The 15,808-nt window shown below is 55.2% G+C and overlaps 1 protein-coding gene across 7 annotated transcripts in view; it reads left to right on the top strand.

Annotated features, from left to right (window-relative positions):
• Positions 1-15,808, top strand: part of Dpp6 (dipeptidyl peptidase like 6) — an 872,193-nt gene that overhangs the window by 557,325 nt on the left and 299,060 nt on the right. For all 7 annotated transcript variants that reach the window (XM_047560556.1, XM_047560558.1, XM_047560555.1 and 4 more), the window contains exon 3: positions 1,947-2,045. In XM_047560556.1, coding sequence (XP_047416512.1) covers positions 1,947-2,045 — 99 coding nt within the window. The remainder of the gene's footprint in view (positions 1-1,946; positions 2,046-15,808) is intronic.

The following is a 15,808-nucleotide window of genomic DNA, read 5'->3' as shown; positions in this document are numbered from 1 at the left end:
AACTTTAAAACTTTAAAAACTTTAGAAGTTTTTTAAAGGAATATTCATGAGAAGAAAGATTCTTAGCAAGTAATGAGCCTCCTTCCACCTCCTCCACGGTTGGTTTCCATAGCAACCTCACACTCTTCCCCGAGGCAGCCGTGAATACCGCAGGGAGGAGAGCCGGCGCCGTCCTGGGGTAGTGAAGTTCAGTGGATGGGTTGTCTTGTGACCACACGTATGGCCTCTGGGTACCTGATTGCCAGGTCCCAGGATGAGATCAGATCTCGTGATCTTCAACATCCTCGGTGGAATCCTTCTTCCCAGGGGAAGCCTCCTGGGCTCGCCACTCTTTCCCCGGGCTGCTCTGTGGCAGAGGGAAGCGCTCGGCCTGGCTCCACGTTGCGTTCAGCACCGGGCCCACCCCACAAGCTCCTGTTTCCGTTAGGCCACCTCAAATCACATCTTTCTGCGTTTTTCAAAATACTTTTGTACCCAGTAAGCCCATTTTACAATCAAACGACGCATCAAGGAACACGGGGCTTTCCTGGGAACTTCAATAAACATCCACAGAGACAAAAGACAGGCAGTGGGATGCAATGGAGTGGCCTCAGAAACGTGGAGGGTTCCTCAGGAGGTGCTGTGCTCTGACCCCATCCCACAATTCCAGCAGAATTCCCTGCTGGACTCCCAACCTGCCACAGGTTTTGAAACACGATTAAAACAGACAAATGTAGTACCAAGGGCGAGCACCTTGGCAGTCCACCACGCGGAAGCTGCAGAGACAGACACAGGAGCAGACTCTGCAGTGCAGAAACCCGGCGATCCCAGCACCTGAGGGGGCCTCAGCCCGCACCCTGGTAGCACTGACTGGCCCCTGGGCAGCACTGCAGAGCCGAGGTCCCAGAGACCCGGTCTTCAGGGACGTGCAGTGACAGTCAGCATCCTCTGTTAGGAGGCGGGGACACAGAAGCACTCTAGAGGATGGTGTCCGTCAGACACGGTCACTCTGAAGGAGTCTCAGGTCTGTGGACCGTAGGTTCGCTCCTGTTCAGACAGGATGACTGTCCAGGTAGCCAACTCCCTGGCTTCCCTGCCTCGTCTTGATTCCTGGGCTTGGGAGGAGGCCACTTGATGACCCTGCAAAGGCAGTTGAAGGAAGGCTGGCCAGATGGACTGTCCTCTGGGTCCATCTGTTAGCGTGGGCTCCCAGGTTCTGCATCTTTTCACAGCAGATAAAGGGAATTGTGTGGCTCTTCTGAGGAGGAGCTAACATCCCAGGAACGTTGCCCTTTGGAGGGAGGGTGAGAGCTGCCAGACCTTCCACGTCTCAGCCTCTGGTGCAGTAGCTGAAGATCCCTCGGGCCGGGTATGAGTGCAGTTCCTTCATGGGCTCATCCCAGGGGCCGCCTAAGCGTGGGGATGGAGATGAGGCAGGGCCGAGTCTGGGAGTTTGTGTGCAGGTATCTGGACTGTTATCCTGTCTGAACAGGAGCTAACCCACCACCAGAGACAGCGGATGAGCGAGGCTTCCAGAGAGTAAATGCTAAGGAATATTTATGTGCCTTCGAGTTCTCAGAAACTGACATGCTGCCTGCCATTAGTGACAGTTAACAAATGCTTGCCACACAGGTGCCTGCACCTGGCCACTGGGCTCCATTCTGACATCTGCACTCTCTCTTGCCCAGCCTCGAAACAACCGTTTACCTCTGTACCCCAAATAGGGCCATTTCTGTATTTCAGTGTGAGTGAGAGGGAATTGTGGCGTGTTCTGAGTCATGATATCCTTACTGTAGGTTTTGATGGTTTAATTAACAACAAAAAGCAAGACCAGCTCTCATTCACCATTCATCTGTGGAAACCGTGTTTTGTCAGAGATGCTGTTTCTGGATGGCAATCGGGATGTCTTACGGTCCTTTTTTTATTAATTAGAGAGCAGGTTTAACCATCTGCCTCATCTCTTCCAGCGGAAGATAACAGTCTGTCTCAGAAGAAGAAGGTCACCGTGGAAGATCTCTTCAGTGAAGACTTCAGACTTCACGACCCCGAGGCCAAGTGGATCAGCGGTGAGTCCGGAGCCCCTCCCTGCCCTCCCCTCTGCAACGTGGCTTTGGCTGCGGGCCCCGTCCACGCACAGGGCTTCCCTGTGATGACAGCAGCCGTCCATCTGAGGATGGTGGGTCTGGAGGACGGGCTCCTTCCTCTGTGCCTGAGCTACAGATAACTGGCTGCGGGGGACTCTTCCTCCGTCTCCTTTCTGAGCCATGATTTCCCAGGCAGAGCTGTGTTGCTAGGCAACAGGGCCTTGGAGAGTGGCGAGCTGCCTCCCTCTTGGCTCCAGGCTCCCAAGAAGGGCTCCACTCAGACCCGCCAGAGGCAGGGAGCCCTGCCTGCAGGTGCCCGTCCATCCATCTTCCCTTCGAGGCTTAAACTAGATCAGATCTAGTGTTATGGTTTGAGGGATTTTTTTTAAATAGTAAAACAAAGAATTAGGGATGGAAATCAAAACCCTCATACTTTTTTGGGCTCCAACACCATCTTTCTCCTCTCTCTGGCCCTGAAACTGGCAAATGCATCCGTGGGAGTCAGAGTTGGATACCTGCTCACCCCCTCTGCAGCGCCTCTCCTGATGCCATTTTCATTCAGTGGGGTGCCCTCGAGAGTGAACCCTTGGGTTGTCACACCTTCCAAATGTAATGTGCAGTGCCTAGTCTACTTCCTTACTCTTGGAGTGAATAAGGTCCAGAGAGGGCAAGTCACTATTCTAAGGTTACACAGCTGGTTAGCAGTGCATCTGTGTCTAGAAGCCCTCCTGACTTGCTGTTTGGGAGAGGGGCTCAGTGTGCTTGTATGTTGTGCTGTCAAACTGCTGCTGAAATGTTCCTCATGCTCACAGACTCAAAAATTAGTCAGCAGTGTCTCTTGGCCTTCAGTCTCGCACATGGTTCTTGCTTCTCTTTTGCCTCTACTAGGATGTCGGTATCCATTTCTGACCCTTAGATGAGCTTATTTAAATTGAAAGAACAGGTGGCTCTTGGAAGGAATGTATTTTACAAGACTTAGGAGAGATGAGAACCGTGTGTTGGGCAGCCGTGTGTTGGGGAGCCAGTGGAGGCACCCAGAGACCCACACCCAACCAGAGCAGAGCCACTTGGCACCATAGTACTTCCACCTTTCGCCTCGAGGCTGACCTGGTGCCCACTGTATGCTTGTGTTGCCCATAGCATGGGCTCCCAGGCGCCCCGTGGCAGGCCCTGGGCCAACTCTTGGGAACAGAACATGGTCACTGTCCTTAAGGAGGTTGAGAAGTCACATTCTGGAGACAAATCGGAGGAGCAGCCATGGTGATCCTGGCAAGCAGGAGGCAGAGGAGGAGTGAGGCTTCTCATTCTTCCTGAGAAGGCGTCTCAGAGACCATGTGATCTGGTCCTAAAGGAGTGGTTAGGATTGTCTGGAGAAGCTGAGAACAGACCCCGGAAAACCCAAGTCTAGAATGCTGGTCTGTGCCAAACCCCGGTTGGGAGAACCCGGGGCTGGACAAGAAGAGGGCAGTGAGACAGACCCTGGGATTAACTGAGAGGCCAGAAATGAGGCAGCCAGGCTCCAGGGTTCAGGGCAGGCTGCAGGAGGGCCTGGAAGACCCAAGAGGGGCCCAAACAACCCGGGTCTGTATTTTTTTACTGGGAACACATGGTTTCCGACTTGGCCTGAATCAACCCTCTATATGCAAAATAACCAAAAATGACAACAACAAAAAACCCACACAAGCAGCGATGTGGAGGCACAGGACCCGGGCGTGCCCTCCCCAGTTGGCACTATGTCGTTGAGGTTAGCAGTACAAGGTGTCTGCATTTGGTGACTGAATGATGGACCTGGCCCAGAGGTGGCTCTGGGGGAAGCCAGCCAGAACTTCCTTCTACTCGGGAGGCGGGAGCGGACACCAGCCACAGTGCTGAGCCACGTGCCACGGAGTGCCCGGCCGCCTGTCCTGGCAGGTCACCCCTGGCCATAACCCGCATTTCTCCAGGGGCCTTCTCAGGATGGCTCTTCCTTGTAAATGTGCACAGCGCCAGAGGCTTGCTCCCCAGGAGCCGGAGGCCAGGTCTTCCCAAGAGCAGGCCCGTTGGAGAGTACCGGAGCGACGTGGTTCCAGGCTACTTTTTCCTACTCTGGATTTTTCCTTCACTCTTCCCTCCTCCTGATCATTCCATCTCTTCCTGCTCACCAAGCGCATAGCAGCTCGAGGTGAATCGAGTGACCCTCTTCCCGTCGTCTTCGTCACGATCACCAATCCATCTGCTGCGTCTGCCGCGTCCTACGTTCTGGTCTGAACACCTTGTATACATCAGGTCGCTTAGTTCTCGCAAACACCCGATTCCCATTCTGCAGCTGAGGAGACGGAGGCTTGCCGAGCTAACAGACCTCAGTCAACGGCACACAGTGAAGTAGCAAATCAGACTGAACCCGGTCTCTGGGCTTCGTGAACGGTGCTGGGTTGGTGGCACGGGGCCTCCCTTCCCCGCCGTCGAGCTACCTGTGTTGCACCAAGGTGATGGCGCGAGCATCTCAGAGTACTGCCAGCCTTTGAGTCCTGGATCTGCTGTGCCCTTCCCCACGCTGCCGCCGCCGCTGCGGAATCCCGCGCGGTCACGAGAACCCAGCAACCCCGCAGAGAAGACGGCGTTTTAGTGAGCGTCCCCCACTGCGGGGTCACTAGCCCAGAGGACACGCTCTGTTCACCAGGACCGTGGGGGCTGCAGTCCCTGCCTCCCTTTCACACCACAGACCCATTCTTTCAAATCTGCCTTTTCCGTGATTGATTCGTACCTCAGCCTTCAAACTAACTTCCTAGAGCCCTCAGAGACGACCCTCGCACGCCTGTCACAGCCCGGGGCCTGCCGAGGGAGGCCTGTGGGAATCAGGGCGCGGCCAGCCCCGGGGCCCTGTGTGCCCCTCACACAGAGGAAGCGGTGTGGCACGGTCCCCGGGTTTGCTCCATTGAGGACCGCAGGTCGGCCCCGCCGCCCCTTGCCCGCTGCCTGTGCGCCGCTCTGGAATCCTCTGCTCTGGCACCACTTTGGTCAGGGCTCCTTACATGGACAGCCGAGCTGGGCTCCCCTGGTCCACGCACTGTCCCATCCCTGGACAGCAGACAACTTCAAAACTCCTCCTCTGTCTCCCACGCCCGGTTCCCCTTCCAGCCTCCTCCCCAGCCGATCCTACAGAAAAGGGCTTGGGAACACCCGCAAGCCGCCCGCCCCATCCCTCCCTCCTGCCACCCTGCCCACCTGCGGCATGGATGACCTGGCCCCCGCCTGCTCCACCTGGGAAACCACAGGTGAACCTGCTCACCTCCTGAGGGGTGGCTGCAGCATGCCTCTCTGTTCCCCCTAAGTCCTGAATATTCTTACTATTGTATTTTACTCTGTATTAGATTATTTCCTCCAGTGCTGGGGATTCAACCCAGGGTGCTACCACTGAGCTACATCCCCAGTCCTCTTATTTACTTATTTTCTGAGATGGGATCTCACTGAGTGGCTGAGGCTGGTCTTGAACTTGTGATCCTCCTGCCTCAGCCTCCGGAGTTGCTGGGCTCCCAGGCGAGCGCCCCTGCCTAGATCATCCTGAGCTGGAGAAGCGGGCTCTTGTTTCTCTCACCTTCACACCCCTACTGAGTGCAGCACCACCAGGTCTGCCTGGTCCCTCTCCCTTCTCTGAAAGCCCACTCAGTCGGGCCTCCACCCCAGGCGCCCCTGAAACTCCCCTCATGGGGTCCTGGCCACCCCAGGTTGCTGGGCTCAGCAGGCACTTCTCAGGCCTCCTCCTCACTTTGCAGCAGCAGCACTGGACAAAACCATGGCCCTTTCCCCTTCACGAATGTCCTCTGATGGCTTGAGGCCGCCACGCCCCAGGTTCCATGTGCCTCCGGTGACCCTTGCAGGCCGGTGCTGCTCCCTGCCTGCCCACCTTGCTGGGCCTGGGCCTCGGGCTCTGCTGCCCCTTCTTCTGTCTGCTCCGGCCCTCAGCCCCACGGTCCTCAGTGTGCTGTCCACCCTGACATCTGGGTGAGCATCTGCAGACCAGACCACTGTCCCCAGCTCCCCACCATCTCACAGACTCCACAAGCTCCACCTTTCTGCCTCCAAATCTGAGGGCCCCACTTGCCTCCAAACAAGAAACACAGCAAGTGGAAACCTCCCACCACAGCCTCGCCCGACCTCCAACAGGAAAACCCCCGTTGTGATCCTTCTAACGTCCACAGCCAGGGATTGATGTGGCAGAGGCCCTCCTGTTAACGGATTATAATAGGGAGAAGGTTAATGGCAGAAAGAGGGTGAAGGTGTCTGAACGGTGAGCCACAGAATCAGTCTCCGTCGCGTGAACAGGATCTGCGACCTGCTCGGGTAGTGGATGTGGCCACCACTAGGGAGGCCTCTGGTGACAGCACCCAACAGAGTTACGTGCTTCTGCTGATTTGCCTCTCAGGAAGGCAGGCTGGGCGAACCTTGGAGACAGCGGAGAAGCCCCACGCCCCATGCTCCCCGCAGGCCGGGGCCACCTGCATCCCTCAGGGGACGGCTCTCCCTCTCCTCCCAGTGTCTCTGGGGTGCAGCAGGCCCAGGCCACCTGGCAGCAGCCGATGAGCAGGCTCAGCCCCGCTCCTCCCTGAAGCCCGTTCAGCTCCAGTCCCAGCGTGCCGACAGCCCTGTGCTGGCTCCGGACGGCAGTCTGTGCCTTCCCCGCTTCCCCTTGGTCCCACCACTTGCTGGCAGGGAGTCCTCTGAGTCTCGGGATGTGGGATGGGAGAGACTGTAAAAGTGGAGAAAATTGCTTCCTTTGAGTGTAGGAAAATATCAGCTGGTTGACACTGGCAAAGTATATGTTGTAGAAGATAAAATGGGAGTTAGTGCACAGGGCTCAGAGCAACTTCTTTGCTTTATTCTCTTTTGTTATTCTGAAAAAAACATTTTTTTCCACAAAACTTGTGGGGTTCAGTAAAGAGGGCATTTGAGTCTAAAACGTTTGGGGTTCTCCCACTGCTTTTTGGAGGCAGCAGTTTTTTATTGGAGTGTTGAGCCTTGAAGGGTAGAGCAAAGATGCTCCCTGGAGGCCATCTGTGCCGGGATGACCCAGGGCAGTGCCCAGCAAGGGCAGGTTCTGCAGGAGTAAGTGCCCCCGGCGGCCCCCGAGTACACAGAGAGGGTAGGAGGCACCACGTAGGTCACTGCAGTGCCCGTCCGCGGGCCCACCGCAGTCCTTGAGCGAGAAGCCAGGTGATCACAGCGTGAGTCTCTGCACACGGCCGTTCCTTCTCTCTCTGCCGTTGTCACCTTCAAGGTCCCACGTTTCCTGGGGAGCAGATGCTGGTGGTCTGGCATCAGGAGGCCAGTCGTGCCTCCAACTGGGGAACATGGTGGAAGCTCCCACCTGGCTCCTGAGCTCAGGCTGCACTCTCCACACCTGGCACCTGAGCTGAAGCCACTGTCTGCCCGACCTCCTTCTGGAGTCTCCTGCTGGAGTTTTCAATAGTATCAACAGGAAGATGCAAAAGATAGTGGCACTTAGTGGCCCAAAGCCAATCAACAGCGGTGGTGGCAGAAATTTTAAAAAGCTACATCAAATACCTTGGTGACATCGTCCCAGACTTCACCAACCCTCGGGGAGGGAGAACTTTCATGTTTACTTTGTAACAAGGAAGCTCTTGATCAGAGATTAAGTCACATCTTCACAGGCTCCGGTGGCTGCAGGAAGTGTGGGCACCCTGCCTCCCGCATCTCCCTAGTTCCTGGCCTCCTGCCTCCCACACTGTTTCCCTCAGGACCATGACCTCTGCCTGCATGTCCTTGGCCAGAACAGGTCCTGTGGAAGCTTACAGTCTTTATCTCCACCCTCTTTCTCTGAAAATGCCTTTATTTAACACTTCTGTGCTTCAGGAACTTATTTATTTTTCATGGTTTGATCCAAACTGGAACTCTAAAACCTGGGTCAGGGCATCAGCTTGAGCAGGATCAAGGGCCACCAACGGAGGCTGGACCCATGTCCTCCCGTCAGGGGCAGCCGGTGAGCCTCCGGCAGGGCAGGCCAGGGCGCCCTTCCTCCTGACCCCTGCTCCCTGGCGTAGGCCTGCCTCCTGAGCAGGGACTCGGGATCCCCTGAATGACGGCGTGATGCTGGCCCTGCTGCTGGGATAATTTCATCCACGATTTGGGGACTCAGCTCTCTGCAGGTTCAAGCAGAGAGACACGTTCTGAGCCTTCTCGCGGCTTTCTGCTGACCAGGGGCGGTGGTCTCCCTCCCCACCGAATCCTCTTCCGACCTAGCCGACTATTCCGGCCTAGCCGACTGGTCTGTGTGAATGACAGGCACATTTTTTACCTGTGCACGTGAACATGGGCACGTGCCTGCGTGTGTGAGTACAGCACGTGTTCTTTCCTTAAGGAGGAGGATCATCGATGAGAGCTACCTGGAGGTTTTCCTCCTCACCGAGGTCTTTTCCAAGTCTGGGGGTTTCCCTGCAGACCCTGCAGTACCCACCCTGGTTTTTCCTACCCGATGGAGCAGATGGGCATGATGCCAGCCTGGCAGGAGGGGACGCTGGGTCTTTCCTCAAGGTGAGCTCAAGCCCTGGAGGGCGTTGGGCCGAGAGCGGCAACAGTGCTTCCACCCGGCAGCCACAGACCAGGCCCACAGTTGGCCGTACCTCAGTTTCACCCAAAGTAAGAGTCTGAGAACTCAGGTGGGTCCCGCGTACCGTGGCTGTTTGGCCTGAGGGCGAGACCCCGGTGCCCTTCCTAGAGGGGCCTTGAAAAGCGTTCCAGGAAGCCCCGCTGAGTAGAGGCTCCTCGCCCCTCGACACAGAGGTCCTCGCACGGTGCTGCTCTTATTGTCATCTTCTCAGAGCACCCGAGTGGTCCTGGACCAGGGCCACCTGCTAGAGCCTACTCCATGTCATCGACACCTCTTCAAACGGATCCCCTTCTCGATGAGTAGAGCATTCCTGCAGCACCCCACACCTGAGCACTACCCGTGGCCATCGCTTCCACCCACAGACGGGTTTGTGCACGTCTGCGCTGCCTGACAGCAGGCTCTGGGGCCGGAACCCTTCACACTCATTGTCATACCCCTCCTAGGCCCAGTGTCTGGGCTGGGCCCAGTGACAGTAACTGAAGTGACCGTCATCCTGCCGTTGGGGCACGTGTGGAGAGCACAGGTGTGGACGTTACAGCGTTGGCACTTTTTTCTTTGGAGGCCTAGCTGATCCTATAAAATGGCCCTGCAGAGAAAACGGGCTCTCCACCAGACGCCAGCATGAGCTGGTTGGTGCAGCCTCCGGGTGCTCCTGCCGAGGCCAGTTTGTCCTTTCCTGACAGCGAGCAGAGGCTCCAGCGAAGGACTCTCCCCAGACCAAACACATCTGTGATTCCCGCCTCAGTGGCTTCTTCTGTTTCCAAATTCTGGCCAGGATGTGACCTGTTGTGCTCTGCCCTACACTTCAACCATGTCACTCTGACACACCCACAGGCCACAGGCAACCAGGTGGATCAATCACAGACTGAAACCATTAACCAAAATAAACCTCTCCTCTTCTTAAGTTCATTATCTCAGGTGTTGGTCACAGTGGGGGAACCCTGGCTGGCACAGCGGCCCTAGGCCTTCTGTCTGCCTTACTCTGAAGGCCTGGGGAGGATCTGAGGCCCTCCTTGAAGCTCAGTAGGAGGCTTCTGTTTACCACACCGAGGGCACTGATCAGTCACGGGTTGACCCTTAAAGCGCACTGGGAATCTGGAATTGTCCTTGAAGGACAAGACAAGGGTCAACCCAGCCCCTTGCTATGCGTCTCCTCCAGGCCTGGGGTCCTGAAGGTGGATGGCCGTGAGTGAGGGCAGGTCCGTGGTCCCGAGGCCCAAGGACAACCAGGTGTGGCTTGACTTGTGTTATCTTAGCTTCCCAGCCCATCCCACACACGGCCGGGCACCTGGTGCTGTCCTCAGTGCAGCTGTGACCGCAAAGACCAACCCCAGGAAACAGACGAACGTGCCTGAGCAGAGCGCCGAGGCTGGATCATTACTTGGAGGGTTAATTGGTTTTGATCCAGCACTTTGCTGGTGGACTTTCTGTCCATCCACATGAGCTGCTGGGGGGTTGATCATCCTGAGCCTGGAACTCTAGAGGACAAATAAATGTCTGCAGGTCTTGCCTGTTTCCTGACCAGTTCTCTCCCCGGGAGCGTCGTTTACAGAGTGACAACCAGAGGTCAGGGATGAATCTTTCAGAACCCACTCAGGAACTTGTTGTGTGCAAATCAGCTCCCACTGTGACCCCTGACTGCGCCAAGCACCCCCCAAGTACCAGTGGGAAGCACAGTGAGCAGAGTGGGAAGGGTTCTGTGCTCCCCAAGACCAGGCCTCCGGCTGCAGGGCCACATGGCGGGGTCCCCCCTCCAGGGGATTCTGCTTCCCAGCCTCCTTCTCAACAGCATCACCCATTGAAAGAGGTTCTTACTGAACTAAGTGCCGTGTTCATCCTTAAGCCAAGTTGTCAGGTTGTAAGAACTTTAGGTTGGGTTGCGATCTCATAGTAAATACAGTTAAACCCAAAGCCAGGGGGTTGAAGAGAAAACCAGAGCCTGCTAATTCAGCAGTGATGGACACTAGGAGCAACCCCATTAACACTGCCCAGAGCCCTTCTTAAGCCACTAACTGCTCAGACCCTGAACGTGTCTAGAAGACATTGGATGAGGCCCAAGAAAAGCCACAACACAATAAAAACTGAGAAGTTTCCATTTCACTTTGACTCTCAAGTAAACCTGTTGCCCCTTTTGCTTCCCATCTTCTCTTTGCTCCTTTGGCCTCGGGTCTGTCCCTAGTCTTTGCCTCCTCACTCTTGAACAGAGAAAGAGTGGAAAAAGCAGAGAAAGAGCTGGAAAGAGCAGAGATGCCTTGGCCCTGGCCCACCCCCACCCATTTCCCTTTTCCCTGTGCATCTGAGGATTTGCTCTGAAGATCAGCTGCAGAATCTCACTGAAGGGTCGAGGTGTAGTCTGACTTCCCAGCCCTAAATGTGGCCCAGAACAGGGAACAGCCAGTGGAACCAGGGAAATCTCTACCCATTTTCTTCAACAAGGTGCAGTGGCCCTGTCTGCAGGTCGAACCTGAGGCTCCTTCAGAAGGTGGTGCTTCTCATTGACTAGGACCAAGTCAGAACAGAGCCTACTGTGGGGTGGACTGAAGGGCTCACTCACCCTGGGATGACCAGGTCAGTGGCACAGCCGGGTTAGAGGCAGGGCCCCACCCCTCCAGGCTCACCCTTCCAGGGGTTTCCACTTTGGGTCAGCCCTGACTTTTGCAATGAGGGTCATCTGAGTAGACAAAACGATGGTATGAGCCGGATTCTCTCTCGTCCCTAAGCCCCTACCTACAACTTCCTGGGGCTCTGTGACCCTGAGGGCCTGGGCAGGTGCGCCCCTGCACCCAGGGAAGGCCACAGGGCTATTTTATTTAAATGGATACAGACAACTGAGGATTGGTGCCTGAGGTTCCATTGAAAGATGCAGAAGACTGAACTAAAACATTTGGATTTATTTTGTTCTAAAACTGAATTGTTTCTCTTTGGAATGCCTAGAGAGGCAAGATAATTACAGCACAATGACATCATCTTAGGTAAAGGAAAACAATTTTGATATGCCTGAAAAGGGTTGTTTTTACTAGTTTTTTAGTTAACTTTCTTGAAATGTGTATTGAGTTCTAACTTTTTAAAAGAATTCAGGGCAGAGAGCTCGCTTCTGTGATTGCACGTTGGCCACGCATGATTCCTGAGCCTTGTGTACAGTGGCAAGCAGGGAGTTTGCTTTTTTTAAAGTGTGAGCAAGATGGGCCGTGGATCTGCCAAAACCACCCGCTTGATAGCTCTGTTGCGATATGGAACTGCTAGACGCTCCCAGAGAACGGTAGAGTACAAGCTAAGCCGGGAACCACGACACTTCCAGAGAAGGGTAGAGTACAAGCTAAGCCGGAAACCACGAGGACCGTCTGATAGATTCCTTACTTAGCTGGAAAGAGCAGGCCCGTGAAAGTTGGGAAAAATCAGTATTGATTCTTCTTTACTAAAAGATACGTGTGTGTCGACATCAGTAGTCCAATGTTAGTAAACTGACCAAGGCCGCTACACAGGTGACCTGGGCACCCTAGGACCTTAGAATCTGAGATGGAGGTTCTCTGAGCCAGGTATGTTCTTGAAACTGTCTTCCTTCCTACATTTTAAATAAAATTCAGATGCCAACTTTCATAATAACTTTCCCCAGGAAATTAAAGAACGTTCTCCTCTTAGTTCAAAGGCTGCATTATTGATTTTATTGGCTCCTCATTAACCGGATTTTGGTGAGAAGAGAGGAGCTGGGCAGTTCACCAGGCGTCCACTCCAGGCCCAAGGGTTCCAGCCCAGGGTCCTTCCCATCGCCGGCCTCCTCCATGTCAATCCTTTCACTCTTTCATTTAGTCAGTGATTTAATAAGGTAAAGATGGGTAAGGCACCGTCCTCACCCTTGGGTTAGGGAGAAGCTCAGGCAAACACTTAAGCGCCACAGTGACGGGGGCGGGGGGGGGGGGCGCAGCAGTGCAATTCATTGTCCTGCGAGCTCAGCGAGGTGGCACTTGGATTACAGTGACATCGGCACAAGGACCTTGCCAAGTAAAACTGGTTGGTGGCATAAGGAAGGAGTGGGGATTTAAAAATGTGTCTTAGAAGCCAAAAAGGACGAGAACTGAGGCGTCGCAGAAACTGCTCAGAATGCCAGTTGGGCTTGGGGCCGGGACACTGGGGGACGGGAGGAGCTGAGGCTGTGTGGGGGTTGAGGCCCCACGAGGAGAGTCTCCCAGGCCGACTCCTCCAAGCAGCAGGGGCCCGTGGTGGTCACTGAGTGGTAAACAGGGTTGGGCCCAACCTGGGGTACCCACTTGTACTGGGCGATTTACCAGGCACAGGCTTAGAACTCACTAGAAGAATCTCTTCAGAGATGGGGATTTTACAGATATTATATATCTTAATTTTGAATGAGATCCCCATGATTTGTTTTGAAGACTTCTTTCTCTCTGGAATAAACACTGATGAGCTGAACTTATTTCAGGAAAAATACAAAGGCAGGTAAGCCTCTTAAATGCACTAAATATAATCCTTTTTCTTAGAATCTGAGCCCACAAATCTCCAGTCTAAAAGGTGAATTAATTTTTGAAAAGCAGAATGAAGATGTTATGAACAGTAAGAATTCACTCGATATAATTAGCTTGCTCCAAAGGGGGGCTCTGGGAGCCCAGAGATTTAGGGTTTTTCTGTATCAGAATATTCTGTTATCAGGGCTCATATATTTAGACCGTTGTACTCAGCACTGTTCCAGGAGGGCGATTCTTCAACAGCCCGAGCTCTGAGGACAATGTGCATGTGGACAGACCCAGCAGGAAAGCCAAGCTCGTTTAGGCCCCAACAGGAGCGGAGTCCTCGTCTCTACTAGGAGCTTCTCAAGGCTGCCTCTGTATCAAAAGGCAAAGCGTCCACTCAGATCTGATCCATCATTAGCATCCCAAAGAGCTACTGAGCAAGCAAGAATGGGCCCAGTGCCTGTTTCCCACATCTCAAAAAATGTGCACCAGAAACAGAATAGAAATTGTCCTTAACGTCACATTGAAATGAAAAGTGCACCTGACCCCTGTCCGAGTGCCTGGGTGGACCCACCGTCCGTGGTCACAGCTCGGGAGCGCTGGACATCGTCACTGAGAACAGAAAAGAAGCTGGATCCCCGTCTTCCAGGGGCTTGCATTCTGGTTCATTCTTTCCTGGGGAGCTGTGTGTCGTACCTCGGGAGCCATCTGGAGTCTGTGAGGAAGACAAGCCCTGCCCATCGGCTCATGGCGCAGCGAGGCCCAGGGGTGTGTTCCAGAGCCAAGGTGGGGGGCAGTGGGAGACAACCTTGGTGACCTGTGGTCCAGCCGCCGCTTAACAGTGCACATGTGAACCGCAGGGTGACCTGTGGAGCACATTCAGCCTCTCTGGGCGGTGGCTCCTCCTCTAAAGCAGGACCAGGGCTGCCCCGCAAGGTCACCACCTGCAGAAACAGCCACAAAACTCACAGCGTGGACAACTGCTGAAGGACACATAAATCCCACAACCTTTTCTTAAAATCAGCCTGCATTACCTGCTGGTGCTTGGGGAGAACCCGGCAGGGAGTGAGGCGCACTGACCTTGGGGTGCTCCTGGCCAGCACCGGGGCTCCCCCTTCCTGACCCCTGCGCACCCGAGGACCTGCTCACTTAGCCTTGGGCTGAAGCCAGACCGCTGGCCCTCCCTGTCCAGCAGAGTGGGAAAGCGCACGTGTGCTGCCGTGGTGGCAGTCAGGAGGTGTCCTGCAGTCACGCACAGGTGGGAAACACCTGCACGAGAGCAACGTCAGAAGCCGCTGCCCCCATCCAGGTCATGGAGACAGCGTCTGAACTGGCGCCCGGGACAGCGCCCTCTGACAGCTCTGAGGCCAGGAGCTGGGACACACATGCACACGGGTAGCTGGACAGGTGGATGGGTGCATGCTGCGTGCCAGATCGCTGGGGTGGAGATTTCCTGAAGGAAAGAGAAGCCCAGATAAATGGCTTCATCAAATGTGAAATTAGTTTTCTTCACAGAGCACCTGCGGCTCCTGTAACCGTTCCCCAGCGTTATCAGGAACCTAGACTTCTCCCAGCCCAGGGTTTTGTAACCTCAGCAGGGTGGACACGTGGGTCGGGCATCTTTGCTGGGGGCTGTCTTGGTCTTGGGACACTTGGCCTTGTCCCTGCCCCGCCTGCTCCTTTCCAGCAGCATCCACCACCCATACTATGAAGGCCCAGTGGCTCCTGTCACCACCAAAGCGTCCCTTTCCTGAAGACCACTGAGCTAGACCCCTGTGCTGCCGTCAGCCACGTGGACGTTCTTCTCCAGAGGCAGGAAGTGCGGCTCGGTGTGTGGACAGTCCAGGGTTAGACTTGCAGGAGCTTTCTGCCCTGTGCGTCTCGGGCCTGAGCTCAGGGAGGGCAGTGCTTTGCTCTGGACGTGCTGAATCCCTAGACGAACTTGGGGCACTGGAAATAAGGAAGAGGAGGCAGCATGGGTCAGGCAGGAAGCTGCCACACATTAGGGGAGACGGAGTAAAGCACAGTGTTTCGCAGCGTCACCGAGCCAGCGTCCATGGACACAGCCGCAGGTGCTCATGGCAGATCCCCTGCCCTGCCCTCTACGCCCAGGTGTCTGCGAGCGCTTCAGGGGCCGGTTCCTGGGATCCCGGGCTCACGCTTCCAGTTCAGCATCCTAGTTAACTCAGCAGGCGCACAGCCTTGGCCATTGTCAACAGTGGCCAAGAGAGCACGGCTCTGCTTTGCCGCCTGACTTCAGCTAAGCTTCAGAAGCCACAGCCAGAGCATTTGAACAACACCGCGACGGGAAGGGCCGCGGCACTCACAGTCAGGACCCTGTCTGGGGAAAAGATCTCAGGAGCCAGGCGGGGTTCGGGCAGACAAGGAGCTCACGTGCCAGGCTCCAAGTGAAGGACCGAGATGAAAACCCAGTGTTCTTGACTTATGAATAAGTAATGTGAACAGTGAAATATGATTCCAGCCAAGTCGCCTGCCTCGCCAGCTCGGGAGCCGCAGTGGCGAGCTGTTCTGTCAGCTCTCCGGGGCCACCTCAGTCTGGGAAGCACTGCCCCCCAGTGGCCGCGGGTGCGCTGGACATGGCAACAATGATGCTCTGCTTAGTCTGGCCACAGAGTGAGTGGTAGGGCCAGCATTTGAAGAGATTTATGACCTCGCTG

Source organism: Sciurus carolinensis, chromosome 8 (genome assembly GCF_902686445.1).
Source record: "Sciurus carolinensis chromosome 8, mSciCar1.2, whole genome shotgun sequence".
NCBI classification, from domain to species: domain Eukaryota; kingdom Metazoa; phylum Chordata; class Mammalia; order Rodentia; family Sciuridae; genus Sciurus; species Sciurus carolinensis.
Note: the sequence above shows the minus strand (reverse complement) of the source record. Positions and strands in the feature narration are given on the sequence as shown.